At 29.9% G+C, this 25,835-nt stretch overlaps 1 protein-coding gene across 3 annotated transcripts in view; it reads right to left on the bottom strand.

Annotated features, from left to right (window-relative positions):
• LOC128397347 (SCY1-like protein 2) overlaps positions 1-25,835 on the bottom strand; it is a 33,906-nt gene that overhangs the window by 3,432 nt on the left and 4,639 nt on the right. For 2 of the 3 annotated variants that reach the window (XR_008326917.1, XM_053358071.1), the window contains exons 3-14: positions 8,186-8,332; positions 7,903-8,118; positions 6,655-6,771; positions 6,384-6,509; positions 4,553-4,729; positions 4,360-4,482; positions 4,010-4,123; positions 3,409-3,541; positions 1,309-1,427; positions 1,144-1,247; positions 330-696; positions 51-224 (exon numbers count right to left, since the gene is read on the bottom strand). Coding sequence is in view for 1 of the 3 variants with exons in the window: in XM_053358071.1 (XP_053214046.1) it covers positions 51-224; positions 330-696; positions 1,144-1,247; positions 1,309-1,427; positions 3,409-3,541; positions 4,010-4,123; positions 4,360-4,482; positions 4,553-4,729; positions 6,384-6,509; positions 6,655-6,771; positions 7,903-8,118; positions 8,186-8,332 (1,917 nt within the window). In the remaining 2 variants the exon portion in view is untranslated. The remainder of the gene's footprint in view (positions 1-50; positions 225-329; positions 697-1,143; positions 1,248-1,308; positions 1,428-3,408; positions 3,542-4,009; positions 4,124-4,359; positions 4,483-4,552; positions 4,730-6,383; positions 6,510-6,654; positions 6,772-7,902; positions 8,119-8,185; positions 8,333-25,835) is intronic. The other variant, XR_008326920.1, reaches the window with a different exon arrangement.

Below are 25,835 nucleotides of genomic sequence, written 5' to 3' on the forward strand. Positions count from 1 at the left end.
GAAATGATGCAAAAATAAGTTGAACCATATATTGGATACTAATCACTTACCATACCAGACCCAAGTGTTTGAAGGAGACTTGAAGGTGTTGTTGAATTTGATCCTTGATTGAAAACGGCTGCAGTTGAATAACGTCTACCACCCACCGGTGATGGAGATGAATGGTTTGGACTTCGATTGGTATTGGATAAACTTGGAATGAAAAAATCAATCCCCTGGGAAGGCTATTAAATATTGATTAGAATTTGATAAGGAAACAATTAGCTAATGATGATTCTTTTTTTTCCTGCTTTTGAACAGATAAACTCAATAATGGAAACGTAATTTACTTTGAAACTGTAAGCCGAAAAAATTGAATTGTGGTTATATTTGGGATCATTTGGATTCGCACTTGAATGCCGACGAAAATGAAGATTGGCAAAACTGGTTCGACGTGACATTGAACCCGAACCCGTTGGACTGGAGGGAGCAACAAATATCCTTGGTGGTTGAATGGTGTTGTCTGAATGTCGACGACCAGGTAGGTTACCCTGAACCTGAAGAAGATTAATATCGGGACTCGAGGCACCCGAAGAGGTCGTTCTTCTGACCACATCATCAACCGAAATTGAGGTTCGTCGGTTTTCCAGTCTAAGGCATGGAGGTCGATGTGGATAACCAATGGGCTGATCTAAGTTACGATGAAGTTGCATTCTTCTGGGACAATTAACAGATTAGTTGGTTAATTAATGTAAGAAAGCAAAAAAATTCAACCAATCAAACAAACTATCAATGAATAAGTTTCAAACCGTTAACCTCCTTGAGTAGATTTAATCATTTACCTTGATTAACAAACCGATTGATGTATTAACATGTTTAATTGATCTAATCACTTATCATTAATTGGCAATCTCACAAGGATTAAGTGTCTAATGATAACTATTATAATAAATGATCAAATGATTATCATTTTAATCAAGGTAAAAACTATTGACCAGCAAAAGAAAATCCAAAATCTATTTACTTAAGATTAACCATTTCATTTGTTGTATTATAATTAAATCTAATCCAGTGAAACATAATCGATAACAATTGAGGTAAACGATTGATTTGAAAAATGATTTGATTGATGAAGAGGAAACAATCAGTTAATTGTAAACTTACCCATCAGTTGATGGCATTGATAATCGTTCAAGTTTCAGTTTGTTACGTTGATTACGAGCGACATGTTCCAACATCTCTTGTAACAATTTAACTAACAATGAGAACTGATCAAGGATAAGAAATTAATTTTCCATGGTGATTAATCAACGAGGTGGGTTAACTTACCTCTTCAAGTTTAAGAGTGGGTGAAACCACCACCGGGGTCAAGGAGGGTAATACTTTGGTTGCTAGTAAGTTAACTGTTAAACCATAACGTTTGTCACTCATCATCCTCTTATAAATACCTGGTTGATTAATTAATAATTAATGAGACCAATGAGTGAGATTATTTTTTCAATTAACTTCAACAACAACAATTGGGAGGAAAGGGAAAGTTTAATTTACAATTAACCCAAAAATTTAAAGGCAATTTAATAATCTGATAACTATTAAATTGTGTAACTTATTTTTCCTCCTTCTTCTGTTGATGATTAATTTTGATTAAGTAATTAAAATTCAACATCAATAGTTAATTATCAAGTTTAATTACTGTTATTTAATGATGAGCAGAGAGAGAGAGAGAGAGAGAGATGAAGAAATGAAAAAATTTCCTTCTCAAATTAAGGATTAACTTAATTCGTTGTGAGAGAGAAAGGAGATTAAGTCTGATAATCAATAAATTGAATTCACAGGAAGGTGGGAGTTGGACTGAGATTTCATGCTGAGTGGAATGAGGAGAGATTATCTTTGATTATAAGTTTCATAGGGATGGATTATCATGGCTGTGGGTGAATTGGAATTGATTGATAATAAATTGAACTTTGTGAGAGTGAAACAAATTAAGACGAGAGAAAACTTTTTTTTTCATGTTAATCAGAATTCATTGGAATTAAAGGAAATAAATTTTCGCCATGAAATTGAACAAGCTTATCGAATGATTTAGGATAAGGGTGAAGTTTAATTTTCCACCCTCATGAATTATCGGTACTCTTGAACCAAAAAAAGCTCAAGTATTAATAGATTGAGAAGTTTAAAAGTTCTGAACAATTTTTCATCTTCATTTTCTTATGAAAGTCTTTTCAAAGTTCATATTCAGTTTTTAAATTTAGTTTTTCCTTTTCTCTGAGATTAGATTCTAGAAACTGATAATTATCATGATAATTAGAGAGAGAGAGAGAGATGACTGAGTGGATAAAAATAATCTTTATCATTTTATTATTCAATTGATTCGATTAAACTTCCGGAACACTCAGAACTACATCATGAATTGGAATGACGTAGAAATAGACAAACAATATTCATTTGAATTGGAAAATTCAATTTCTATTCCTTTCTCAATAGAAGTAAAAAAGTTCAATAGGAAGTGTATTTAGTGATGGAAGCTTCAAATTACCTCCTCATCAAAATTTATCATCATGTTCAACTGGTTCATCTAAATGATGATGATGAGTTAACAAGGAAAAATTGTCAACAAGCTCTTCAGGAATCATCATCATTACAATTATGTGAATAGATTGACAGAATTTAGAGTTAAAATGAGAAAAGAAATACTCTGATTCAAAAAGAACCATGTTAAGATACAAAGAAAAGAATTACAATGAACAAATATTCAGAATAAAGTCTCCAGAGTCTTGACCTAACATCTCAAAGTATTAGAACATTTTTTTTACTTTTCTTTCCCTGTGATTCCTCTCGAAGTTGACCTTTTAGAACCAATAACTTTGGTACAAGGAGGGAAACTTGGAGTGTTATTTCAACATTTAATAAAACTGATTCTAATGAGAGACTCAAGAGAAAGTTAAAGGATCGAATAATATTAATAATGTTATCATCATATTATCTGATTGAGGTTAATCACTTATCGGTTTATTATCAAGGAGCAAAAGTATTTTTTTATCGAACATTTTTTTCCTTCCCTGAAAAATGCTTCATGATAACTTGTAGCTTGTTAGTTTTATCATGTTCATCATGATGCTCATCATTATCAGTTGATTTGTGGCTCATAAGGATAAGTAACCAATGATAAAGGTGAACATGTTTGTAATTGAGTTACAATGATTTTCTGTTTCAGTTCAATATATCATCAATTCAGGGTTAGAATCATTTTCTCTATCTCTCTCTTTTATCACTTTTATCACTTTTATTGTATTGGCTGGCTGAGAGATTCATGGGTTGTCATGGTAACGATAAATAGAAATTGATGGAGAAAGAAAAAAAGTCAAAAAGAAATAAATTTTTCACCAAGTAAAGGAAATCTCGATAATTTCAATGGAGAAAAATACTCACGAACTACTGGCATTAGAACCATGGGCTCAGTTAACTTTGCTTTACTTAGAATGGGCAGAACTTCATCTAGAATTTCAGTTTTCTCCAGATTATCCAGAACTCTTTCGATACAGTTAAGAGTATTGGCTTGTATCTGTAACAGTGGAAATAAAATTTAAGAGATAATTTCATATAAATAATACAATGTTTTCCATCTGAACATGATAAATGTTCATGATAACAGTTAAATCGTGATTTTCACCGTGATCATGACAGTATTTCATGAGATTAAAGGTGAGATTATTGAAGATTAAGCTTTCAATTCACTGGAATGAATAACAAGGAGATTTGATTTTCGAATAAAAAATAACGGTTTTGTAAAAATATAGAAAGAAAAAAAACAAATTCTATTCTCAAATCTTGTCACCATCATCAGAGATTAAATACTTGATCAGAATTTGTTTTTTATCTTTCTAATTTCCTGGTGATAAATCGTGTGGGCTGAGATTAAATATTAATCGTTGACAGTAGGAAGTGATATTAACACTTTGAATTGATCTTTTTAGTACGAATTACAATAAGATGAGTGGGCGAATCGGAATAGTGAGAATCTCAGTCTTACCTGAATACTGGAATTGCCTTCGAAAAAAAACTTTGCTCGAGGTAAAATTGTTTTACTGATTGTATATTGATCAAGATCATCAATTACCAAAGAGACAGCTTGAAGAGCAGCACACTAAACATGATTAGAGGGAAATTAACACAATTTCAATCAATTTAATTTAGAAAAACAAAACAAACAATCAAATTAATCTCATCAAATCTCATCAATCTATTATTTTATAAAAAGGACAAGTATGTTCATATGATGAATTAATCGATAATTGGAAAGATTTATCAATCAATGTATTGATACCATTAGAGATTAAAATTGATGAAATGTTATCGTTATGGTGGATGCTGAGCATTTACCTGAATCTGTGGTGTTGCAGAGTCGAATGCGTTATAAACCATTGGTAGGATATCGTTTTTGAAATCAGATTTTGCGGTTTTCGAGATTAAGATATCCATGCTTTCCAATAGGGTTACAGTTGCCTAAGAAGATAATTGATCAGATTAAGTGATTACATGGATTTAATTGTTATTCTCTTTTTTTTTCAATTACCTGAACGGATTTTGGCATTAAACAGATATTTCGGACTATTGGGTATATGATAGTCTGGTATTCTTCAATGGATGATTCTTCAATCATCCGAAGAAGAGGTTGAAGAGCTGCTGCCAGAACTTCTGAACTTTGGAATTCAGTCTCCATGGAAGGTAGAATATGGGTGAACCACATTTTCTAAGATGAAAAGCAATTCGAAAAAAATTTTACAACTTTAGTTAAACGATATTGAATTTGATCTACTATAATTTTCGTACATATTATTATTATTATCTTCTATTATGATGAGAATTTTAATAGCCTTCATGATGAATAAATTTCACAATCAATTGGTTCTGATGAAATTAGTTATGATTTTCACGATTTTGGTTCCTTTTTCATGACAACTTATAATTGGAATCTTCAAACTCATGTAATGATAATAATCACAATGTTATTTTGTTAATATCATGAATTTTATCAGGAAAGATTCAGGAAGTGATTTTTAAGATCAAATCAACAAATTAAAGAAAACAAGTAGAGAGAAAGAGCTAAAAATTTTATCGATGACTCTCAGGAAACTTAACCACTCGAATATAAATAATCAACTTAATCACTAATTCAGTTGAAACAATAAGTATGGAGAAAAAATTCCAAGTTCCGAAGTTATTAGAACTTTTTTTGGAGCAATTTTTTTTTCTTCTCTTAAGGTTAAGTGATGAGGATCATTACCGGATTCGCTCATTTATTTACTTCAGTTTTATACATTTGGATTGAACTGTAAATAAAAAGGCTTCCCATGTTATCTCACCTTTTAGGGTGAAAATGTCAAGTCTCTGATTCCTTATACCTTGATAAATGTGTGTCAAGTGCTGATAATAACTGAATGATAATCTTGGAATAACTATTTTTATTTCTCATCATCAAAACCCATTAAATTGTCTTAATGTCTCTATGTGATTTTTTATGTTCACACCAACTCAAAATCCTCCTCATTCATACATTATTATTTCCTAGGTATCTCTATCATACCTTGACCCTTGGTCAATCCTTAAATTAGTTACTCTTGGATAGAGTATTAAATTGTCACAATCTTATAGTAAATCTAATGTCTAGATATAAATACCTATTGATTACTTTTTTTTATCATATGTAATAATAATAACATTATCACCTACTCTAGATACTCAACTTTCCATTCATTAAATTGTATTGATTTGGAGATTTGGTCAATAATCTCAACTTGGTAATCAATTAAATCTGATAAAAGGAAATGAGATTTTTTCAGTTCATTTCATGATAATGATGATAAATTGAGATGTACGGTTATTGGAAATTGTGATAACTTTGTCCACTCATTAGCTTTAAGTCATATATTCACAGTTACCTTTGAATTTGAACTTGAACAATTCCAAGAAAATTTCTAATGTTAAATAATGAAAGAAATCAAATTCTCATGTTTCTATTGAACATTTTTCTTCATTCATCACGATTTTCTATTCATATTTTCATGTAATAACTTTTTTTTCCTCCAACCAAACTCCATGAAATGAACAGCATTAAAGGAGAGTTCCAAGATTACGAATACACTATCCAGTAGATATTAAATTAATCTCAACTATTAATAAACATTTAGTTCTGACACATTATAAATCCTGAGGTTTTATGTAAACCAAAATGTTCAGTGGGAGGTAATAAGTATCGAGAATAATTTATCAAATGAAAATGAAACATTTTCCATTGGAAATATGAATATTTATTCATTGGTTTAAAAGAAAAAAAAATATTGAGTAGGAGTTGTTGCTCATTCTTATGGTCAGCATTTAGTGGTCAAGCAATGAAAATCTCTTACCTTGGGTATACTTGGAAGTATCTCTTTTAGATTAAAATAAAAGGTTGACTTATGAGTTGAATCTTTCATCTGGATTACATCGAGGTACTGGAGAGCATGAATACATGGATCCATAAGGTATTTAACCTAATTGTTTGTTCAATGAATTATAATATAACATAAATACGTTTAGATTAGTTTGGTTTGTTTAATTAAATGATTAACGGTCAATAATCAATATTTATATTTTTTTTTCTTTCTCAAATATCATGTAAGGGATACAAATTCTTACCATTGAAAATGCTTGTGAGGTGGGACGTCGACGTGGCTCGAAATCTAATAAACCCTGAACCGGAAGGGAAAGGTCAGTGGGAAGGTTTTCCAATATCGAAACAGCATTTCGACTTAACTGACCAATGGTTTAAAGGTAAAGAACAGAATATTAATTATTAATTGTTCAAGTATCCATCATAAGCTAATCAAACATTTTGGTGGTCACGATAATCTCACTTGATTAAACTTTCTAGATTCAATTAAAGGTTACGTAAAGATTATGGATCTACTTTTGTGTTAATTGATTTTGATTTGAATTTTTTGTTAACCAATTGTAATTGTGATTAACTTGATTATATTAAATGCTACTACTATCTAATTTATTTGCTATCATTATGTTTACAATTAACTCAGCAAGAGTCAAGTTGATTGTGTTTCAAGAGAGTGATTCATATTATCATAAACTTTTGAAGGTAAAACTTTCCAAACAATTTACATTTGTATTAACTCAAATATTTAAACTGATTTTGTTCATTATAATGAAAACTTTCAAGTATTAAATTGTTGTTATGTTAAAATGAGTAGAAGACTGAAAATGAAAATCTGAATCAGGCTGAGAAACTTTGAGTTACATGGTAAATGAACAGGAGTTTTGACAGTTTCCATGAAATTCAGTTGTCATTCTTTAAATTTTCACCCTTTTCTTTTTGCAACATTTTTCTTATATTACCTGAGAAATACTTGAAATTTTATCTAAAGGTAAGTTTTTCCTCTACTTCTCAAATGATCATTATCAGATATGCATGAAATTACTAATCAATCAGATCACCAAAGTGACAAGGTGGTGATTCGTGTTCGAAGAGTGGAAACTTTTGTAACAGAATTACAAGAGGAAATCTTATCGTTCCAAGTGATTCTGATTTTTCTACAAGTGATATGATAGTAAAAAAATGTCACCATGGTAAGAAAAGTTCATCAAGTTATCAGAGATTTGGTATAAACATGATGCTAATAGTGACACATTGATCCCACCCTGAGCAACAAAGGTACAACAACAACAACAACAATCAACTTGATCATAATGATAGCATGAAAGTTACTTAAGCTTAACCAGTAAAGACAATTTATCAATCATCTAACCTTTCGAGTGTAACTTTAATTATATCGAAAAGTAAGTGAACAGTTTACTAATAGATGAATGAGAAAGGAGTAGAAAGGCAAAAGAAATTTTCAGCTATTGAGAAACGAAAAAAAAAGTTCAACTTACCAGTTCGATTTTACGATTATATTGGACAAGAGAGAGGTTCGATTCGATTGGTGATCGACCCTTATTGTACAGTGTGCATATAAGTATTCCAAGAGAAAACATATCACTCAAGGGACTACAACATGATTGATTTTGAACTTCGGGTGCCGTGAAATCGAGATCAGGTTGAGCCGATTTTGGTAATTTACTGGTAAACGGTTGACACGATATCGGCATCTAAATAATAGTGAACAATATTACTTTTAATATTTAAATTTCTATCAAGTTATTTCAATGGGAATACCATGATATCATTATCAGCACATCTCTCAGTGAATTCAAATCCAGCCAATTTCCAGGTCCCTTTTCTATTGATTATCACAGATTGTGGGCAAATGTTTCGGTGAATTATTTTACAAGAATAGTGTAAGAATAACAGAGCTTCCGCAAGCTATTAGAAAGACAATTAATCCAACAATTAGTAAATTATCATCTGAAACAAAGGCAATAATTAAGGAGATCAAACAATCAACGATCAAACGTTTTCAAAGGTAAAAAAGTAATTAGTTGTAACCCATTAGTGGTAAATTTTCATCTCTGTTAATTGTTTCTTAATTGACCGGAAATAATTAAGTGATTAAAGTTGAGCTAAATATAATTAAATCTAATGGATAATTTTCATGATGATGGTTATTGTTTGATGGAACTGATTTTGGTAGTTCTTGATCAGAACTTATTATTTTTTTTTACTTGAATTTAATTTCTTATTCTTATAATCATCTTGATAATTTACTTTTAAGTGGTGATTAGTAATGATGATTTGGTAACGATGAGGAATATTTATTTTAATAATCATGAAATGGTTACAATTATGTTAACCATGATCATGGTAAGTTCACATTTCCTTATATTATTACAAATTCAATAGTGCTAATAACAATCTTTGAATGTTCTGATCATTAAAATTCAGAACTTTTCTCTTGTATTCAATAACTAGTTTAGATAAATTCTGCAAAAAAAGTATACATTATATCATCTGGATTTCATGATAAATTGCCATTCAAATTCTGATTATTTGTAGAACAGTTTAAAGTGATTATTTTCTGATCAAAATAGTTATTCAATCAGTATATTAACAATATCTCTAAATTATTCTGATCAACTATTGGAAACTTAATTTAACTTTACGATCATCAAGTTTCTAAAACTTCAGTCAATTTTGCTAGAAAATATAAGGAAACTTCTCGAGAGAGAGAGAGAGTTTGTAAAGTTCAAAATCTACATGATAACATAATGATAATCATTTGATATTATCGAGATTAACCTGATCGAGGTGAGATTTTTACGTGAATGAATTAGTGAAATATGAATTTTGATCTTGTCGATTTTTGATCCAAAAAGTTTGACTCTTGTGATCAAGTTAACATATTCTTGACGTGGATCATTTTAATTTTGCTTTGAATCAGCTCAGCTGAATAACAGGCTAATAAGAGCTGAGGATTTCATAGTTTATTAACTTCATAAATGAATTTGATATTTCAGTTAAGCTTTGGAGGTCAATCAATCATTACACTTTTATCAGGTTAGTATCATGAAATTTAGTTATTGTTTTTTTAGTTGAGAAATTTTCTGTTTTTTCAATAATAAGGATAAAAAAAAGTTTCATGATTATTTTTCTGCTCTGGTTGGTTTCCTACCTTCAGGGTATAAAGGTGATTACATTGAACTTTTTGAATTTAACCTTAAACCAGGAATTTATTTCTTCTGATATATCTTGATATAAGTGATACAATTTATTGATTGTTGGATTTGTTTTTTCCTCCTCATAATATTCAACCATTTGTTACAATGTTACTGATTAAATTGTTCAGCTCATTTAAATTCATTTTACAATTCTTTCTATCATATTACAACTAACCCTCTCTCTATCTTCATGATAAAATGCTATGTTTAGGAAAGTAATTATATGACAATTTCCTTGATATTTAATACCAAAGGTGGAAAGGGAGTGTTAATGAATCTTGTTAATTGTTCAACACCAGGAATCAGATTAAATCGGTAAACAAACAGAATGAGAAGGAAAAAAGGAAAAAATCAACACGATTTCATGGTAAATGGGAAAAAAAGATGAAGGTTTTTCGGATGTTATTATGTTACTTTGGTAAACATCATGATAACATTTACTTTTATTATTGGTAATGGATTTTTGCTCATCATCATTATCATCACTTCATTCAACCATACAGATAGAATTTGAAGAATCTAAATGAACTGAGGAAAGTAATGATGATAAAGATGATTAAAGAGTGGGTGAGTTTCTTCCGGAATCAATTTATTGAGTTTCCAAATATATATGAGATAAGGTGAGATTCAGATATCAGGTTATTTCATGATGACGATAGTAAATATTAATATTAGAATGATTTGAAATCAAAGTGATGATGAAGATTCATTTTCTAATTTATCTAAATGATGGATCATTATTATTACATGTATCATGAATTTCAAGATCTTGTTACATTTGAATTTGCTACTGAATCAAAATTGATGATGAGGCTTTTCAGGATAATTGTCTCACTATTATTAGTATTCAATTTATCATCTAATTACTTGTATATTGTTTATCCAACTAACAAATTCATTGATTGAGTATGAAATTGTGTACACTGATTAATAAATATCATGAAATTCATGATGTTTATCAAAATAATGATTACTTTGGGTTACACAGTTTATTGTAATACATGATGTGTACATGGTTTTCATATTGACAACATAATATTTTCCTCATCATAACAATAACGATAATTTATTTATTTACAGCTTAGGATTTGGTCAATGGTGATGATATTTATCGTATGTTCAATTTGTTGATATATCAGGAATGAATCATCATGCTGATTATCAGGGATTATCATTATCATGGGGAATCCATGAAAGATAACAAGGAGTGAGAATACATTTTTAGGATAGCAACAAGTGATAGAGAGAGAGAGAGATGAAGTTCTGTCTATATGGAAGATGAATAAGATACAGAATTTCAAAGATTGGTTATCGATCCATGATGAAAGAGACAGAGATAATAATGATGGGAATAAGAAAGAGTATAAAATAGAGAAAGGAAATACATTCAAAGTAAGAGGTCAGAAAAAAGTTCTGCATCCTCATTATCATCATCATTACCTTTCAGAATAAAAATCATGGTTCGATAGTTTCTTTCTCATCCTCATCATCTTTTCTCCATGTTTATCTGTGTTTCACTCGATAAATTAATTTATGAGTAACTCCAACTGTGTGAGAGAAGCTCAATGATGAATCAATGGGAATACTGATCATCACTTTGTTTTTGAGATACATTGGAGGTAAATTCAATCGAGAGAGAAAAAGAGATGAAGATAAAATTACCTCAATTGTTTATCATTTAATGAAAAGGTTAATTATCTCCATGTTATTATTAATTTACGATGAATGATTGATTTAACGGTTATCATTCAGTTCTATGAAAATCATGGAAGACTGAGACTGAAATGAGTAACGAGTTGATGAAGATCGTTGATTATCTTGTGAGATATTCAAATGATGATGATAATATTAGTTTAGATTTATAATGATATTTATGTTAGAACGAGATGATTCTGAAATTCTGATTCTTTAACTATGGAGAAGATTCTGAGAAAAACATTAACAATAATTTGAAAATCACTTATAGAGAGTCGATCGATACATCGATCCAGGTAAAACTCATCCTTATCATCACTATCACCATCTTCCCCCTCTCTCTCTCTCTATCATCATGAGAGAGAGAAAAAGAAATTCATTGAGATTCAGTAAAGTTCAAGCTTATCGAGTTTCTCAACTCATGTTGTGAACATCAAGGAAAAAGATAAAAGAGAGAAAGAAAATCTCATATGATGATTTGATTTTTTTCCCTCCAACAACAACCATGATCATCATCATCTTCATCTGAATAAAAGTTAAGGTGAGAAGTAAAAAAAGTTCTGGTAAATATCTTTAGTTACAATTCTGACTCTTTATTATCATTCATGTACTTATTCATATTTCTCTGCATGCATCATCATTTATGTAATGATAATATGAAACAGTTTTGTTCCTATTCAGTAGTTAATGTTAATTCAGTTTCTGGTACATGAAAGGTAAAGTTTAGCTAAAAGGTTTTCATTGATTGAACAATCGTCAACGAGATGAATGATAAAATGTACTATCATGTAGTATGATTTGTATTAATATAAAGCTAAATCCATTGCAATGTTTATTTGAGGTGGAGAGTGAAAAAAAAACATTCAACCCTGAATTTGGAAGCTTGAAAGCTTGAGGGTAAATTTCATGATAAAGATTGAATCATATTTATGGTACATTGAATATAATCATTTGCTTGTTAACATTTTTATCATGATTGACTTTCAGGAATTGAAATGAATGGAGAGATGGAGGAAGAGAGAAAAAGAAAACAAAATGATTAATAACATGGAAAATTTGGTTACACAAATTCTGATTGTTCATGGAGTGAAATTTGGAATCATCATGAGTCATGATACAGAATACGAATTATTATTATTATTAATTAGAACCAACAAATCGATAATTTTATCATTAAAAGTATATTTTTTTTTCATTTCCAGGAGATAATTTAAATGAAACAAAAAATGTTAATGAAATTATAACTTGATAGAAATACAATATTGATATAATTCAATTATTTTTACAACTTAATCCAGTTAATATTTCCATAAATGAATCAATATTAATCCTTGTTTTCTTTAACAAATATTGTCAAACATAATTAGATAAGTTAAATCAGTTCTCTCAGGTAAATTTCACCGATTCAATTTGTTTCAAAAAGTAAGAATCATCATCATCATTATATTATTATAATATAATTGAAATCCACTAGATTTACATGTTAACCTTTGCTCATGATGATTAAACTGAACTTAAATGGTAAAAGAATCAATAACCTAAGGTTAATTTGGAGAAAAAGTCACCATGAACATTTCAACAACTGAATTTGCAGTAATATCATGAAATTCAGCATCAGATTAAATCAAATGGTTGATTGGAAGGTTGAATTTAGTTGTTGACAAGTCAATAAGATAAACATTAATTGATGTATTGATTTTAGTGGATAACATTCAATTGGATTATGATTATCATGATAATTGGTATGGACTCGATGTTAAGGATTTTATTTGATAACAAATTTAGACAGTTATCAAAGGAGAAAGGGAAAGTTTCAAGGTATTCATGGATATGATAAACAAATGAGAGATGATAAAAAATAACAATAATATTTGTTATTTATGGTTGATAATAAAAACAAATTTCTACTCTGAATGGAAAAGTAAACAGCATTTTGATGTTTTTATTTACATTGAAAGTAAACATCTCGGATTGAATAATATGTTGTCGTTTTTTTCTTGTTACATTTGAGAAAAAGTAGAAGAAAAGTTCAAAAGTTCTTGAAACTCATACTGAACTTTTCTTCATGTTCATTGTGAATTCAGTCTTGTTGAGGTGAAACAAAAGGAATAGATTTCGAAATGATGATATGAGAAAAGGGGAAAAAGTTGAAAAGAAAAATATTTCAGGTGAAAAGAAAGAAGAAAATTTCATGATGGTGATGATGATAATTTCATGTTTGATGATTTTGGTAAATGATAACGGTGATGGGGAGGAATATGTTCACCTTCATTTTTCAGTGTTTTTGGGGGAGAAATCAGATATCTATTTCTCAATCAGTCCCCATCTATTCATGGTGAAAACAATGATTATTTTAATGCTTTTATATACTCAATTTATCACTAGAAAATTGTAACTCAGGTGTGTTTCCTTCTATGTGAATTTATTTGTTGACAATTTGTTTCTTTACCATTAATAGGAAGTGTTCAAACTATTTCATGATAACATGAGATTTGTCTTAAAAATCTGTCTTATTAAAGTTTCAGTTTTCTCAGAATTATGTGGCCATTGAGTTTCTAATTCATGATAAGTTACCATTAATACCCACGTGCTAATTTCTGTTTTCATTGATAAACTTCATGGCCATGATGATAGTTCAGTTTGATTGATTACTTTGATACTAATAATACTGATCAGATCAAATTCATCTTATTTCATGATGACTGGAAAAGAATGGGAATTTTGTTTAGACTTTTATCTTTCTTTTTCATCTTTCTTTCCTTTTTATTCTGTAATAGCACTTGCTCCGAATCTGAAAATTCCATTGAATAAGAATCGGAATTTGCTAACTTTTTTCTTCTTTTCCTTCCTCATCTCTCTTTACTCTTCTATTCACCTTAACCCGCTTTTTTATCTCCATCTCATTCATTTTATGATGAAATTTCATACCAAACATGAGCCTACATCGTCTATTGATAATAATATCTACAGTGGAATGAAAATAATGAGTGATCATCAATGTTGACCTGGTTTTTATTTCAATTCATGGAAAAAGCTGATGATCAGGAAAAGTCCGTAGCACAGTTCATTTAACATTCCACAATTTTTACTATTACTTTTAATTGCCAACTGACCAAATGAACCAATCAAATAGCTTCTATCACCATTAAGAATCATAATTCATCAAATAAACATCAACCGAGATAATCATCATATATTAATTCATGAAACAAACTATTCATCACAATTATCAGTTATATATAATACAAATATTAATAAAATTTCATGATAATGATTTATCATAATATAAATAATAATAGATTGAATTTAATTGATAATGATTTACTCTTTATAGTAGTACAAAAATCACCATTCTGGAACAAAAGAAGCAGTCTCTATCATTTTATATTCATTTAAAGTTCCATTAAAATTACTTGTCAATTATTCAACTATGTTTCAGCTAGAGAGACAACTGAGAAAGAAAAACGTTTGTTGGCCATTTTACTGACATTTAATTTATTTCCTCATTTGGATCTCGCAACCAGGAATGATCGCAGCATTGACTATATTGATTGAGCATTTGTCATTCAAGCAACTTGGAATAAAGAAACGTTTTTCGTCTTGGTTTGGGCGGATCTGATCACAGGGCTGTTGCTGGACTTTATCTAAAAATAGAAGATCAAACTAGAGCTTTCAAAATACCAAAATTATGACATCAAATCACCCGCTCGAGATCCGACTCGCTTTTCCATACGTTCAGGAAGATCGAGAGTATTGGCAATTGCGATGACCACTAATTTGGAATCAACTCTTGAAGGCCAATCAAACAAATGGTAAAGAATATCTTGTTTGGTTGTTTGAAGAGAATCAAGTTCATCAACAATCAGAACAATAGATCGATCATTTCCACCTTCACAAAATAACTCATGTAATTTTTCTCCGGCTTTTTCGGCAGCTTTTCTTTCACCTGTAATCCCCTGGAATTGAATAGAAAATTTTCTTATCAAGTATTCATTGTAGGTCGACAACTGAGCGTTGATCAACCGTCGATGAACATCTGGGCCAAGGGTCATTTCGATGATAACCGTGTTTGTTACTATTCTGGCTGTATTTGTGGCAATACATTTGTCGCAAAAGGTAGAACTGGTCAGGACGAAGCCAGACATCTAACTCACTGCTTTGCACGTTAAATTTGTAACGATTGTGGATCTCTTTATAAATCTTGGTCAACATTCACTGGACATTGGCCAGATAATGTGCTCAGCGAGCAACGAAATTAATACAAATTGGATCTTATAATCATTAAACTATTAGTGAAGCTGAAAGTGGAGCAAAATTGTTCAGAGCAGGCCATAATGCTGTACCGTAGCAATCGAACTTTCAAAATTTCAACAGGAAGTTTATACACTTGGCCAATCTTTTGACGCAGTCAAATCAAACAACAGTGCCTTCGAAGACGTATGGTAGCCGATAGTATAGATGATAACCGCCACTGAAGCGGAGGTGGTCAACCAGATCATTGGTTATGAGCTTCCAATTGTTTTGGATCGAAACGATATGTAAGTATTACCGAATCATTGATTCATATTAGATTTTTTAATTCTTTTTTATGCTTACAGTGAACTGTGTCAACCTCTCTATTATTATACGGTCACTCAGCCATTTAACTTCTATTCAATGGGTGAAGAGGCACCAGTTCAAATCGAGACATATTTCAAACGAATTGCTGAAATACGAGTTGAGACTATTGAAGGAAAACAATTTGATATTTGCGAATTTGAAAAATGTCGAAATGCTGATGCTTCGAAAACACTCGTTATAGAAGCCCAAACTTCTTTTTGGTGGAAAATCGTATAAGAATGGAAAACTTTAAAATTAGTTGTCCTTCCTGCTACACAGTATTCATCTCCCTTCGGGCATTCGCAAACCACCATACCCCTGAATATCATGATAACCGTAACCTGTAACCAGGGAAAATTTTGTTCTCCGCCATTTTCATTATTTTCGATGGTTAATGACGATTTTTGGCCTTCCAATATTAAAGTTGAGGTCATTTTCCTTGTCTGATAATTTTTACAATAATTGTTTGCTGTTGATTTTTTAGGACACAATTCACGAAATTTTTGACTATTTCTTTTTTATTTCTAAATTCACAATTACAAAAATTCGAACTATTAGTTTGTCTTAAACTTTTCTGATCCATGTTCGATGATCGATCTCCGTTTTTTGACCCATGCATTACCTTGACCACGCCCCCCTTGACAACAGTACACCCACCCTTGACAACGACCCACCTCAACTTGACAACACAAAATCATCAGTTGATAAGCAGTCATTTGAGATTTAGATATTCACCATCTTACACTCACTCTCTTACTTTCACTCTTACTCTTTTCTCATACATCTTTATTAGGTTATCCTTTTTTTCTATCGTCAACAGTTATGGCCAAACAGTGGCGAAAAAACAACAAAAAACGTGCAGCAGCAAGATCAGCTGCAATTGGTGATGAAATGGAATCTAAGGATCTTCCTGACCCTAGGATTGCCAAGAAAGTGGCCAAAAAAGCCAGAAACCGTGCCAATAAGGCAACCCGAAGGTTCGGTGGCTCTATCAAAATGTTTTCTGAGGCTACTGCTCCTTATGATAAGGAGAAGTGCCCAGAAACAGTAGAAAAGGGTAGGGAGGAGGCACGGGTAGAGATGGCAGCTGCCATTCAGGATTTTGCACAAGCACAAGAGTTGCCCATAATAGCTGACTCTATGGTCGGCAAAGTCCAAACTACTTTGCCTCCTCCTGCTGAAGAGCAACTACTCAAAAGGCTTTATGGCCCTAAATAGAAAAAAAAGATTAGGTTTCCCTTCCCTGCAGTCCCAAATACAATCCCTTGCCCAATTCCCTTTACCTAACCTAACCGCATTTCATAACGTTCAATCATTCTGTATTAAAGTAAAAAAACAACATTTCACTGTACAAAATCATGACCATAACTTTTTTGTGAAAATCTACATGGGAACACCGAACCAATCACTAAATAATCAACTTAATCCTTTGAAATTTTGTCTAGACATTGATTAGACTGTTTTCCTTACGAAGACAAAAACCCGTTAAAATCGATGGAACTTTTTTCGAGATAAATTGAAATTAAATTTGAGTCCAACTTTTTTTCCGAATAGATTAGAATGATCATCGGATTTTTTATCGTTATCGATAATTGAATTGTCTACCTCGAGAATAGGTTCAGTAATCTTAAGGCTTAGCGATTTTCCTCAGCAATAAATATGGAAATGGCCTCATTTTTGCAATTAATTATGGTTGGCTAAATTAGTAAACAAAGGAAGGCCTCAGCCATCAAAATGCACACAATTTGTCGAAATAGATCCAGATTAATACCAATATTTTAGCCGACAAACACTTGTAAAACCTTAACCATTTTTCTGAGTTCAATTTTCATCCAAAAAATATTACTAACATATTGCTTTTTCCTCTGCCGATGCTCAAAAAGGATAAAAGTTTTGTACTCTCATGACAGGTGAGGTAAGAAAAAAATACAAGTTATTATCTTTTCTGGCTCAAAAAAAAAATCTTAAGGCATTGGAAAGGATAATGCAGGTAATGTAAAGGTAAATTAATGATTAGAACATTATATTTGTAGTAAAAGGCCACTAATGAGTTATAAGCTTGTTCATGAGTTATCTTCATCTTATTTTGTTCTTCACGGCTCATTTTAAGAGAGATAATGTTTTTACTCAGGTAGTAGTCATCAGTTGAATGGTAGAGAGAAAATAAACAGAACAAAAAAAAACAACCTTCTTCGAATTTTTCGAATTATCTTAATCTTGTTCTTCTAATTCGATTTAAAATGGTTACACTGTTATCATCACTTTTTTGAACCGTTTCGTTTACGACATGCTAATGGATTTCGAGCTTATTATTGTTCATATCGATTCAACAGGTTTATGATATCGAATTGAGATTAAATGATTCTGATCTTGGTAATCATGAAATAGAAATAATTTTGTATAGAATATAATTAAAATATTCTCCTAACAATTCTAATGGATTTCGAAATGGATTACGATACGGATATGAGTAAGTGAATCAGTTCCTACTATAAAACTGAATGTGAATGTAAAGGTAACCATGAGAAAAGAATTGGATTTTGAATTGGAATAATTTTCCGTTAAGATAAAAGGTTATAACATATTATATTAATAATATTGGAACAAAAAATTGTTCCATTGAAACTTTCTCCATACTTATTCTTACCAATAGTTTGATGATGAAAATTTATTCTGAGCATGATTGCTACGATTACCTGGTAATGTTTTTCATGGTGAGACAAAACGATTCTGTCTCATAGGTAAACACTGATACTTAGTCAAGGTTAGATGATTAGATGATAATTAGAAATTAGATTTAGATTAAAACAAGAGATTGGGTCAAGTGCATAGTTCATTGAGAGTAGAAAATAATTTAACCATGATGGATGATAATGAGTGTCCAGAGAGTGGAAGAGTTTGTTTTCATGAGATTAACAAGGAAAAATATTATTTGTCAGAAAACAATTGCAAGTTTAAATAATGATCAAACTAAGAAAAGAATTGGATTGCTAATTAATGATAAAAGTTGTTTAATCAACTGTTGATGAAATACTACAATAGACAATAAGTGACACTTTTGGTGAGAACTGTACAAGGGATAATTATGTATTTAATTGAGATTTTCTTGTTCGATAAAATGAGTTGAGAAAAAATTGTTATACTCGTAAGTCTCACTTGGAATGGATTTTGTCGATAACTTGAAGAATACTTGATTCAATGGATTATTCATAGGAACTTGTTGAAAGAGGAAGATGAAAGAAAAGTTTTCAAACAAAAAAAATCGTCCTCGTGATAAATAATAGAGAGATCGAAAAAATTATTCGAAATAATAAATATCAACAAGATAAAATAAACAATTGGTACCTGAGTTGGAAGTGCAATAGAAAAGCTGAGAATCATTCGTGACTATGAAGGGAAGTTCATTGAATGTATTGTGAACTTTATCTATTATTTATCTATTTATTTCTGTGACGATCATCATCATCATGAGCTTTACTTTATTTCGTTTGATTTTCTTTTTTGCTTTCATTCAATTTACAATAGAAAATACAATCACCCACTGAATTAGTTTATTTCCACTTAAGAATGGTAAAATTCATACAGAATATCAGCAGATTTTTATAATAATATTATCGACGAAGGAGCGATAGCTCAGAAAAAATGACTGAGAGAAAGAGAGAGAATAGGAAAATAGCTCAACGAGTGAGGTAAATATAAAATCTATAACGAGTATCGTATTGAACAAGAAGAAAATATCAACTTGAATTGGAAAGGTTTAGATGAAAAGAAGATACTTTGCAAATTCGATAAAAATAATTTCGAATCCATGTTTCTTGTCTCATCTGATTAATTTTGATTCTTTTTCTCCTTATTCTTCTTAATGTTTTTCTCTTTCCTCTCGATATCATATCTTTTCCACTGAACAATTTTACTTTAACCATGAATTCACCATGAAATACATCACTCATACGTATTATTAATATTATCACTATTATTATATCCTATCATGATCATCAATCAACCATGAGCTACTTTTCATGAAATATTATATTCAAAGAGATAAAAAATGTAAAATTCTGAAACATATCTCATCTAATTACATCAAACTGTAAATTAAAATGTAAATTTTCATCTCATCTTTTGTATGGAAATGGCAAAATTTGAACAATATTGTCTAATTGTAATTATGTTAATCAAGTAAATCAGTTAATTATTCTGATATTATCTTGAAACCTGAGTGTATTACATGATCAAACTGTAAATTACTCATCAACAATCAACTAACAACATTCATCTTAACCTTTCCGATGAACCATAATCAAGGTGAACAATTTAGATGGAAGTAAATTTAATCAAATATAAGGTGAAAAACTGGACAACCCTTCATAAGCTTTGATTATGATTACTTTCAAAATTAAATTTAAATTGTTGCAAAATAATTTCCATATAATTATCATTCATCAAAATGACTTGTACAGTTTTGACTTGAGGTTCAATGAATTGGTCAATTGTCCAACAGCCATTAACTTTCAAGGCTCAAATTGTTCAATTTAATCATTTGCAATTAGTTCACTTGACAAGTTAATTAGTTTATTTATCATCAAGTTTGGATTAAACAAATTCAGAGCTTTACTTTTACACCTTTTAGCTTGGAAAAGTTAATTGGTGACAAAGAAGAAACGAAAAAATTAACTGTTAACTATTTCAGAATTTAGGAAATTGTTTACCCTTTGAAATTATTAATTTTATTTTCTAATAATTAACTAATTACAATTTTCCATAACTGAACAATTGATCATAACTGTAAAAAAGTGTCCAAAGTAATATTTAGATAAAGGAAATGACATGAAATCTGAAAAGTATCATGGTCATGATTTATGATTGAAAATCGATGAGGTTATCGATTGAATTAATCAGATTATCAATAGGAATTAATTTCAATTTGTTAAATTAGCTTTGATCAGCAACAAAATGATTTTCTATTTTGAGAAAAAACTTTTTTTCCTCACTCTCATGATAATTTCAATTCTGATGATATAATATTAAGTTATTGTTGTTACCTGATCATGATGATATTGACACACTGAACCGATCAGATCTTTTTAAAGTAATGAAAAAAAGGTAATTGGGAAAATATCACAGGTACTATCATGAAGGTTTCATGTTGAATTCAGAGAGCAAAGAAATAAATTTTGCAAGGTAAACATGAGATAACAATTGAACATGAGTTTTTCAGGAAAAAAAAACTTCAATAGGATTAACATGAGACAGTTTCAGATTCTGATAACCGTCATCATGATACTATCATGTTGATGATAAAGTATTAGTAAGTAGATGATATCTTTTTCCCCCTGTCTCGTCATCGTAATCAAATTAAACTTAAAGGTTTATGATTTTGTTGATTGTGTCACTGATTAAAATTCAAGAATCAGGTAACACTTGATGAAGATAATGTTGAAGGTGAAAAAAGAGACGATTAGAGCAAATTCTGAATCTATCAAAATATTTATATGGGAAAAAATGATTACGATCTTAGTTTTATATTATATGTGTGGTGATTAATTGGTGTGAATACTTTAAACTGAACAATCAGAACTTTTTTCAAGAATTTCAAAGATACAGCAAAGTAGAGATTTTGAAAGTTATATGAGAACATGTCAAGTTATTTGTTCCTCTATCATGATGATGAAGAATATGATTAATTTATGTAATATACAAGTGAAGAAAAAAATTGAAAGTTCATTGAACAAAGTGTTTGATGAAAAGTTCTGAACAAAGAGAGATACTTCAATTGAATGAGATTGTCCCATGGAAAGAGAAAAAAAAAGTTAAAATCTACCCTGCGGGCGAAATGGATAATATTTGAGGTTCAATAACAAAAATCACATGAGAAAAGTTGATCTGATAGATAAATAGGCGAGTTCTGTAAATGAAACTGTCAGGATGATGGGTGACATTCCCATGAAATTAGGATTGGGATAAATTAGGTGTATAAGTGCATACAAAGTTTGAAGGTAAATGTTTATTTCATCAATAGATAAATAATAAAATGTAATGAGAAAAAAATATGAACACAAAGCAAGAATGAACTTGAAGAAAAAAAAATCAATGAATAATTCAGGTAAACAAATACAAAGAGCAGATAGTTGATAATAATATCATCAGAATCATTATGGTAAAAAAAAGGAAATGATAAACTTGGAATCAGGTTGATAAGGTATTAACAAAGATAATCACTATGATATCATTGTACATGATGAAAAAAGATAGAATCTGAATCATTATCATGCAAAGAAATAATGAAAATGAGATTATAATTATAATTATATTATTAGTTTTGAGCAATTTACTGTGATCATCATTATCATGAGAATCATGTAAATGCTGAATACCAAAGGATGAAAATATTTCTCCAACAATCTGAACTTTTCTTTTATCCATAATCATTATAATGGAGATCATTTCATTTCAATGAATCATGAGAGCTGAACTTTTTTTTTTAATCAATGAACAAGATGGAAAACCTTTAATGATAAATTTTTACGTTCTTTTTTATTATTATTAATGAATTAGATTGATTTTCATGATAAATGTAACAAGAGTATAATATTAATATGGTAACTAATTAATTCAACAAGTTATTACCTTTTATCAAAAGTTTTAATTCTCATTTTCATAAAAGTTAATTGTTCATTTTAAATTCAAACTGATTTCAAATGGTTTCACTTTCATGATAAATTTAATTCTGTAACTTTTTTTAGCTTTTTCATCCTCTTCTTATACGTTTATCGATTCCGTTCATGGTAATGCCCTGAATATATTTATATATATGTGAATCCAGGTAAAGGTTGTTTTTTTTGCTATTCAGTTGAAAATTGAATTGATTCAGATTGATCTATTGGCTGATGTAATATTATTTTAAAATTGATTCGATAATCTCAACTTATCTGATTATTTTTCATCAATTTCAGGGGGAAAGATTGTCACTCTATTGAAGTTGGGCTTGAATCCATGTGATAGAAATGCTCTAGATAATTGTTAATAAAAAGTTTAGAAAGAAAATAATAAAATAATTTCATCTATCAACTTTAATCGGACTTGAAATTTAACATTATTACCCGCGAAATGCTTGAATTTAAAACTTTTTCAACCGGAAAAACAATTGAGTTATAAAAATTTGTTTTCTTTTCTGTTTTATGTAACAACAATTTTCTAGCTTTCATGATAATTCTTGAAGAGAAATATTTACTCAATACATGAATAAACACTGAATTAAAGGTTGAATTTCTGGTTGGGAGAAAAAGGAAAAGGAAACAGTATTAATTTGAGGCTATTAAAGATTAACCAATTCATTTACTTATCTCTTGGAAAGTTCTGGGATTTTTCAACCGTTACCCTGGTTTCTTGACTCCCTTGATATCCAGGTAGCTGTTTCTTGACTTATCATGAAAATTTAATTCAATCTCGCTCATCTCCTGAGCTAAAGTCCATTGAACTGAATTGAAATTTTTTTCTTTCCAAGTGAATCAAAGATTCTAGTTAAGTATCAGTAGTAATAGTTGATGATGAGATAAAAAAAAGTAGTCACCTGAGACTTGAATTGAATAAAAAATTCAACACATTTCAACAGGTAACCGATTCAGCTTCCAAATGATTAACTGATAAAGTTAATCTTTTTAAATTGTTCCATTACCAACCATTGAACAATCGTAATTACAGTTAAATTGTCATCAACAATAACAAACTGTGGTTATTATTATTGTTGAAATTTTCTGAAACCAGAAAGAATAACTTTAAGAGTATCGATTGGAAGTTCTGGTTTAAACGCAGAATTGATTGAACGATCAGAGAGTAATAATAAGGAATAAATCGCTCTAAATGGATAACAGTTAATCAGTTGAAAGAAATAAAATTAATCCAAATCAATCTTGTATCATAAACTATTATTTTGATATTTGATGACAAGAACATACCATGATCAATACGTGAATCTATCAAGATCAGAATCGATGATTAATTGGATAACAAAAATAGATGGCAACTATTATCATGTTCAATATCTGAATTTTCAAACCAATCAAGGTAATTAATAAACTACAATTCCAACAGGTATTTTCCTGGTGATTATATGAGCATTTAGCTAAACTGAGACACGCCAGAATTTTGAGTTAGAGAGATAATTAAAATTGTAAACTCATCATTTGAACCAAAAGCATGAGAATATGAGTTTATTATCACCATTGAGATAGAAAACTAAGTTTTGCCTCATAGAAAACTTTTATCATGAGATTTGGAATTGAATCATGAAAGTGAAGAGAGAGAGAGAGAGAGAGAGAGAGAGAGAGATAGAATCAGAAAAAAATAATACGATAGTAATTATCTTGATGACGATGAACATGAATCAAGAGGAAGGTGAAAAAAAGTAAATTAACCACTAAATTATTATGGAAACTCTGAACTCTGAAGACTCACATGTTCATGAGAGATGATCAAGTGTAGGCCCTTAAGGTAAAAAGTTCATTTTCATACTGAATTCACTTGGAAACTAATGATAACTTTTGTCTCTCTCACTTACTATTCATACATGATAAGGTTTAAGTCTATACAAGAAGTTCATGATTGTTGATCTGAAAACATGATGAAAACATAACGAAACCTGTAATCTAATATAATGATCACTATCATTTCTTTAAATTTCAAGAGAATTAGATTAACATGAAATAGTTACAATTGTCATGATGGTTAACAATATATTGTTTGACTCTTTTATTATCGTCAAGATTCATGATAAAAATAATTTCAACAACTTTTCAGGAAAAGTGATAAAGGTGATGAAACAGGGGAGCGATTTATTTATTATCTCCATGAATGGATCATCAAAATGATGTGGAAAATAAAGTAAAAAGAAGATGAAGAAAAAAACAATCTCTACTTCTTAACATGGAAATAAGAATGAGAGAGATAAAATTCAGAGAATTCAGAGATAAGACCAGAGATTTCAAGTGATTGTATTATCATGTTTATTGTTATCGTTATCATCAAGTGAACACACTTGTTAGATACAACATTTCGCTTCTTTTTTGCTTCATCTTGAGAATGGAAGAAGAAAAAATCAGAATATTAACAAAGAAAGAATCTGAATATAAATATAACATTCATGTATTCAGAATGTTCAAAATACTCTAGAATATCCATCAATATGAACATATACTTTGAATGAATTCTGATATTTTTAGTTGAAGACTCACTTTATGCTCGGTTAACTGTTTCTCATTGTTTCCTATTGCCTCATACTTTTTATCACCCTGATCATGATCATGACGATTACATGAAAATCCTAAGGTTTAAATGTTGATTTCCATCATCATGATTCTACCCTGTAAGTTACTGATGATAATCAAGTTACAAGTTTATTTGATTCTTTTAAAGAGGAAAATTTTTTTATTTCTCTTCCAAAGAAATTGATTCCTACAGTGAGAGAGTTGATTAAATTCATTTCAACATCATTATTAGATTATTGTTATTATTATTATGAGTTAATTGTGATCGCTGGTTCTAGATCATTAGTAACCACTACATGATATTTATCAATAATGAGGATTCATTATTTCAGATAATAACCTTTTCTGATCAGATTGGAATGAACTTTTCATGTAAATATATTATTATCATTATCATATAGCTGATTGAAATGTTCATTTGCTAAGTGAATGATTTTCATGGGTGTGTAAACCGGTGGGTGGGGAGTTGATTGTGATTAAATGAGACAGACAATATATAATGTTTCAAGTTAACGGTAATCATCATGTATGAACTTTGAGCTCTATGGTGATAGGAAATATGATCAGCTAATTGGTGAGATGAGACAATGAAACAATCTTAGGAAATGTTCATCATCATGAAAAGGTTAATCATTTATTAGTTGTAATCAAAGT

This window comes from Panonychus citri, unplaced genomic scaffold (assembly GCF_014898815.1).
Source record: "Panonychus citri isolate SS breed McGregor unplaced genomic scaffold, ASM1489881v1 Contig00001, whole genome shotgun sequence".
Taxonomy (NCBI): domain Eukaryota; kingdom Metazoa; phylum Arthropoda; class Arachnida; order Trombidiformes; family Tetranychidae; genus Panonychus; species Panonychus citri.